The following is a 5,518-nucleotide window of genomic DNA, read 5'->3' as shown; positions in this document are numbered from 1 at the left end:
TGGATAGAGAGCAGATTAAAGTAAGATAGACCCTCAAGTAATAATGCAGCTTTGTGCTTATGAGTGAGTTAAAAAGCCTCCTTCAGCTTTTGATCAAATCTCCACAAGGTAAGATTAACAGCAAATTGTGGGAAGCAGGCTTTGAAATTCTGTGAATTATATAAGAAGTTTAATAACTGAAATAAACTTAGATTCCAATACCAGTTTTGTCACTTAAAAAGATGTGACCTTGAAAGTTAAGCAGGTGTTATGAGCCTCAATTTCTTCATCTGTGAAATAGGATTATTGTTCTTTTTACTGTAAGTATTTAGATGATACATTAATTGAAATCCACTGTAGGAGTTTGAGCAAATGAGTGTTATAATCACAGTAAGATTTAAACATTATTATTTGTGCTGCTTGAGAACAAATTGTTAGAAATCAGAATAAAGGTGAAGAAACTTGATAGGAGGCTATTGCATTATGTCGAAAAGGTAGTGGGGGGGCAGGGAAATAATAAAATTTGTGATGTATTTTGAAAGAGTTAATGGGAATTGTTAATGTTATCAGTAAGCAACATGAGTGCAATAAAGGAGTGGACACGAGGAACACCTATATTCATTGTGCAAAGTTTAAATTTTTAGTTTTATAAATACTAATTTGATAGAAAAATTGGAGATATTGCATATACACATTTGAGACTAGGAGAGAGGGGCTAGAGTGACAAAATTAGAGTAATTTATCATTTATTGCTTACCCAGAGAGGGACTGTCCAAAGAAAGACCCTAAAAGAGGTCTTGATGAGGCATGAGATAGGTCAGGAAATGGCCTTTATAAATGGCCTTTCATTTATAATTTTATCTACTCACTTTGAATATGTAAATTGCCTTCAATCGGTCTCAAGTTTTATATTTCTATGTGGTTGTAAATATATACCTGTGTATGGAATACCTTGCTCATCTTCTCCTGTCCTTTCACTTTCCCTTTAAAACTCAATTACTGCATTGCTTCCTCTGGGAAGCCTTTGCTGTCTCCAGTTTGGTTTAGTCCTACACTGTGAATCTTAGCACTGTGTGAATTTCCCCCCTTGTGTTATCTTTGTTTTTTTATTTTGCTTTTAGCATGATTTCTTGATTTGAGTCACATTGCATTCAAACATTATATAAACTTCAGGTGTGCATTATTGAAAATCAACATATGTATGTACATTAAATTAACCACCAATACTATATCCTCCATACCATTGACCCTTTTACTCTGTTTCCCCCCTCCCTCTGGTATCCAATCACAAATTGGTCCAGTAGTCTAAATGTTTTTTATTTTATTTAGTCCGTTCATTTGTTTGTTTTTTTCCTCTGTATATAACATATGAGTAAAATCAAATGTTTTTCTTTCTCCCTCTATTTTGCTAAGCAAAATCCACTCTAGTTTTATGTATGTTGATACAAATAGCAGAATTTCGTCTCTTTTTTTATAACTGCATAGTTCTGTGGATATTTTTATAATGCCCTTTATTATAATTGGTCTGTAATTGTCTGACCCTATCATATTTGATGTCTGAAGATAGAGAACTATGTCTTATTCAACTTGGTTATGTTGGTGACATGTTTGTAACACATTTGACACAACTAGCTACTCCATACATATTCTGTTAGTTAAATGACTAAGAAAAAAATTAAAGGTCCAGTGCATTTCAAAATCCCCTCCTTGTTTTACAGGTAAACTTCTAACCTGTGAAATCAGCACCCTGAAGACTAGATGGAATCAAGGAGCAATGTGACTTACTTTGTCCTCTTGGGCCTCACACAAGATCCAAAGGAACAGAAAGTCCTTTTTGTTTTGTTCTTGCTCTTCTACATTTTGACCATGGTAGGCAATGTGCTCATTGTGGTGACTATAACTTTCAGTAAGGCCCTGGGCACACCAATGTACTTTTTTCTCGCTACCTTATCATTTATGGATGCCACTTTTTCCTCTGTCATTACTCCCAGATTGATTACTGATTTGTTCTTTGGGATAAACACCATATCCTTCCAATCCTGTATGATCCAGCTCTTTACAGAACATTTTTTTGGTGGATCAGAGATCTTTCTTCTGTTGGCGATGGCCTATGACCGCTATGTGGCCATCTGTAAACCTTTGCATTACTTGGTTATCATGAGGCAAAGTGTGTGTGTTGTGCTGCTGATAGTGTCCTGGGTGGGAGGATTTCTGCACTCAGTAGTTCAACTGAGCACTGTTTATGGACTCCCATTCTGTGGCCCCAATGTCATTGATCACTTTATCTGTGATATGTACCCCTTATTGAAACTTGTCTGTACTGACACCTATGTCATTGGCATCTTAGTGGTGGCCAATGGGGGGCTGATCTGCACTGTTGTGTTTCTGCTCTTGCTCATCTCTTATGTTGTCATCTTACACTCCCTCAAGAACCTGAGTCAGGAAGGGAGGCGGAAAGCCCTCCAAACCTGTGGTTCCCACATCACTGTGGTTGTCTTCTTCTTTGTGCCCTGCATTTTCATGTATGCCAGACCTCTGAAGACTTTCCCCATTGACAAATCATTGAGTTTGTTCTATACAGTGATAACTCCCATGCTGAACCCACTAATCTACACTCTGAGAAATTCAGAGATGACAAATGCAATGAAGAAACTCTGGAGAAGAAAAGCCATATCTGGTAATCACTAAGTGTGACAGTCACTGTGAGGATAATTGGTAGACATTAGGACCAATCTTATAGGTATGCCAAAGTCATCTTAAGTATGATGCAAATTTTCCTTTTCTGCAAAGGAATTATGATAATTATAACTAAAAAATGAACTATAATCCTGTTCTGGTAATATTTTTCCAGGTAGACTATAAGCTACATAGTGTTTTATTTATCTCTCTACCTAGAAAGATGAAATCAATATACATTATATCAATAAATAATATGTAATGAATCATTTAATGACATTTTTGTAGTGTTATGCTAATTTTAGTTTCACATATAGTTTGCAACAAATCTTAGCCATGAAATTCTACCATTTTGAATTTATTATTTTGGGTATTTGTTTGGTTATTATATATCTTTGACCAGTTTCTAAAGCTCATATAAAGTTATTTTAATTTGTTTGTTTTCCCAACGTTTCTATGGGGGAAATTAGGATTAGCTTGGGACATACAAAGCTGCCATCTTTTTCTGGAGTCACTTTTAAAGGATTTCCTGGGAAGTATCCTTTATAGTTAAAGTTACGGGAATCGTGAAATGCTTAGTTTTCATAAATCATGCGACACACTGTGAAATAAAAAGATCTGGGTATATAGGAGAGTTTTTGGTCTATATTTTCCATCATATCTTTTTGTACCATTACAGTGTTTTTTCAAAAGCATAAAATGTTAGCTTCCAGTTGGCTCATATTTGGTCTGATAATTCTGTTTTGAAATAGCAAGAGTTTGATCCTGTCTGGGCTGAGATCTCCGTGGATCTTGCCTTGTCTTCTTGCCTTCTTAGTGAAAAAGATATCTTCCTGTGTGACCAAACTCTATTTCACATAATTTTCCCCTTGAAGTTCGCACAGCTGTGTATTGACTTTTATTCTGCCTTTGGAAGTCCTGCAAGCTGCAGAGTTTCATTCATAGAGGAGGCATTAGAGACTCTGGTGTCAACTGGATTAGGATTGTAGTCTGGCTCACTAGCTAATGAGCAATGCATGCACATTTTCCCAGTTCTTGAATATATTGATACTAGTATATTATTTACTATATTATAATATTCTTTATATAAATATAATAGTATATATAAATATATAAATATGGAATTTATAAATGTAATTACTACTCTTTCATTTGGTTATTTTAAGCCTTGAATGAGATAATGTGTGTAAAGCATCCAGGACAATGTCTGGTACTCAGTTGGTGCTTAATTAATGTCCCTGTCTTTGTTGCTTTCTTCATTTGTGTCCAATTTTTTTCATCCTTTGAAATTTATGATTTATGATTCAATTTTATGTAGCTATTATATTAGAGACCATGAGGAATTTTCAGAAATATGAGAGTAAACAAAATAAAATTAATATTAAGATTATTGTTATTAATGCTGAATAATTTACTTTAAAAATGTGAATGTCACCTGTATTAAAATCAGGATAAGGGAAACCTCATACTTACATGAACTTTTAAAATGACAAATAAGAAAGGCATGACTAAATAAGAATGCATTGACTGTTATAACTTAGGCTGTAAATGTGGCAGATATTATGAAGGCATTGTTTTGCATAATCCAAGATCTATGACATTGCTGCAATTATTCCTGTCTTTAGACTAATTAACTAGACTCTGAGAAACTGAAATAACAAGTTCAAAGAGTTGTCAAAGTTGATTTGAATCTATGTAGTTTTAGATTTAATTCATTCATTCATTCATTCATTCATTCATTCATTCATTCATTCATTTATACAAGCACTGGGTACAGTCAGAAGTGTGGGAGGGTGAGAGAATTCACCAGAGCAGAGTGGGGAGCAGAGCAGGCAGAAGGACCAAAGTACACTGCTGAGGGGAGCAGTGGGCGGCAGGAGAGGTCTGTGCACCAGGTGGGACCCTCCTCCAGTTGCTGGGGAGCAGCCGGGGATCAAACCTGCACTGCAGAGGCTGTGGGCAGCTTCACAATCCAGTGCTCAACCGCTGCACCACCGGGGAGGCCTGAATCTATGTAGTTTTGTTCTAGAATTGAACTGTAAATTACTATGGGAAATATCACATTCATGACACACACCTATGTAAACATTTTCTAGTGGTGGAACATAAACAATAAATAAGTAAATACATAAAAAAGATAAAGAGTAAGTTAAGTCCTTAAAATAATAAGGAAGCGATGTGATAGTGACTCAAAAGGTAGGCAGGCACTTTAAAAAGGGGTGTTCAAAACAAGAAACCCAAGAGCAAGAATTTAGAGCATTTATCAAACCATGTGCATGGATGAGAAAAATTGAGCAAAAGTTCGTGAGTAACTACTAAGAGGCGTTTCTGTACATGGAAGGGGAATTTTTTCTGACCTGGATACATAGACTAACTACTCTCTTCTCTTCTGACTCAAGGATCAACTAGCAACTTTAACCCCATGTCATTAATTCAGCTCTAATTAAAATCTGGATGAAGCTGAAGAGAACACATAGATGTAGACACACATCTATATCTATGTATTTATACACACAAATGTGTATACACACGTGTTATACATATATATTTGTTGAAGCAAATATTACCTCCAGATGTTGAGCTTACATAATTTGTAGAGTGCAAGTTATCAGTTTAACCAAATTTATACTGAAGTGTAATTGTTGTAAATTTAACAGTTGATAAAACTACGCACAATTGTTCTTCCCTATTCAAAAATGGAGGAACCAATTTTCCTGTCTAAATCAAGCAAACACACCAGGAAAAAAATGAAATCATGGTTTTCAAGACATTAGATATCACACACTGTTGACAGTGATCACGGAGAGATGGGTCACTAACAAACTGAACCCTAGGATTGTTACGATTCATTGCCTTTACAGTG

The 5,518-nt window shown here is 35.4% G+C and overlaps 1 protein-coding gene across 1 annotated transcript; it reads left to right on the top strand.

Moving 5' to 3' along the window:
* Positions 1 to 1,737: 1,737 nt before the first annotated feature.
* Positions 1,738 to 2,667, top strand: LOC311171228 (olfactory receptor 4A47-like; the record flags this gene model as incomplete). The annotated part of the gene is made up of 1 exon (XM_084233880.1): positions 1,738 to 2,667. One exon carries the CDS (start codon positions 1,738 to 1,740, stop codon positions 2,665 to 2,667), a length of 930 nt encoding a protein of 309 aa, XP_084090006.1.
* Between the last annotated feature and the right edge of the window lie 2,851 nt (positions 2,668 to 5,518).

Source organism: Talpa europaea (assembly GCF_964194135.1).
Source record: "Talpa europaea genome assembly, chromosome: 1".
Taxonomy (NCBI): Eukaryota; Metazoa; Chordata; class Mammalia; order Eulipotyphla; family Talpidae; genus Talpa; species Talpa europaea.
Note: the sequence above shows the minus strand (reverse complement) of the source record. Positions and strands in the feature narration are given on the sequence as shown.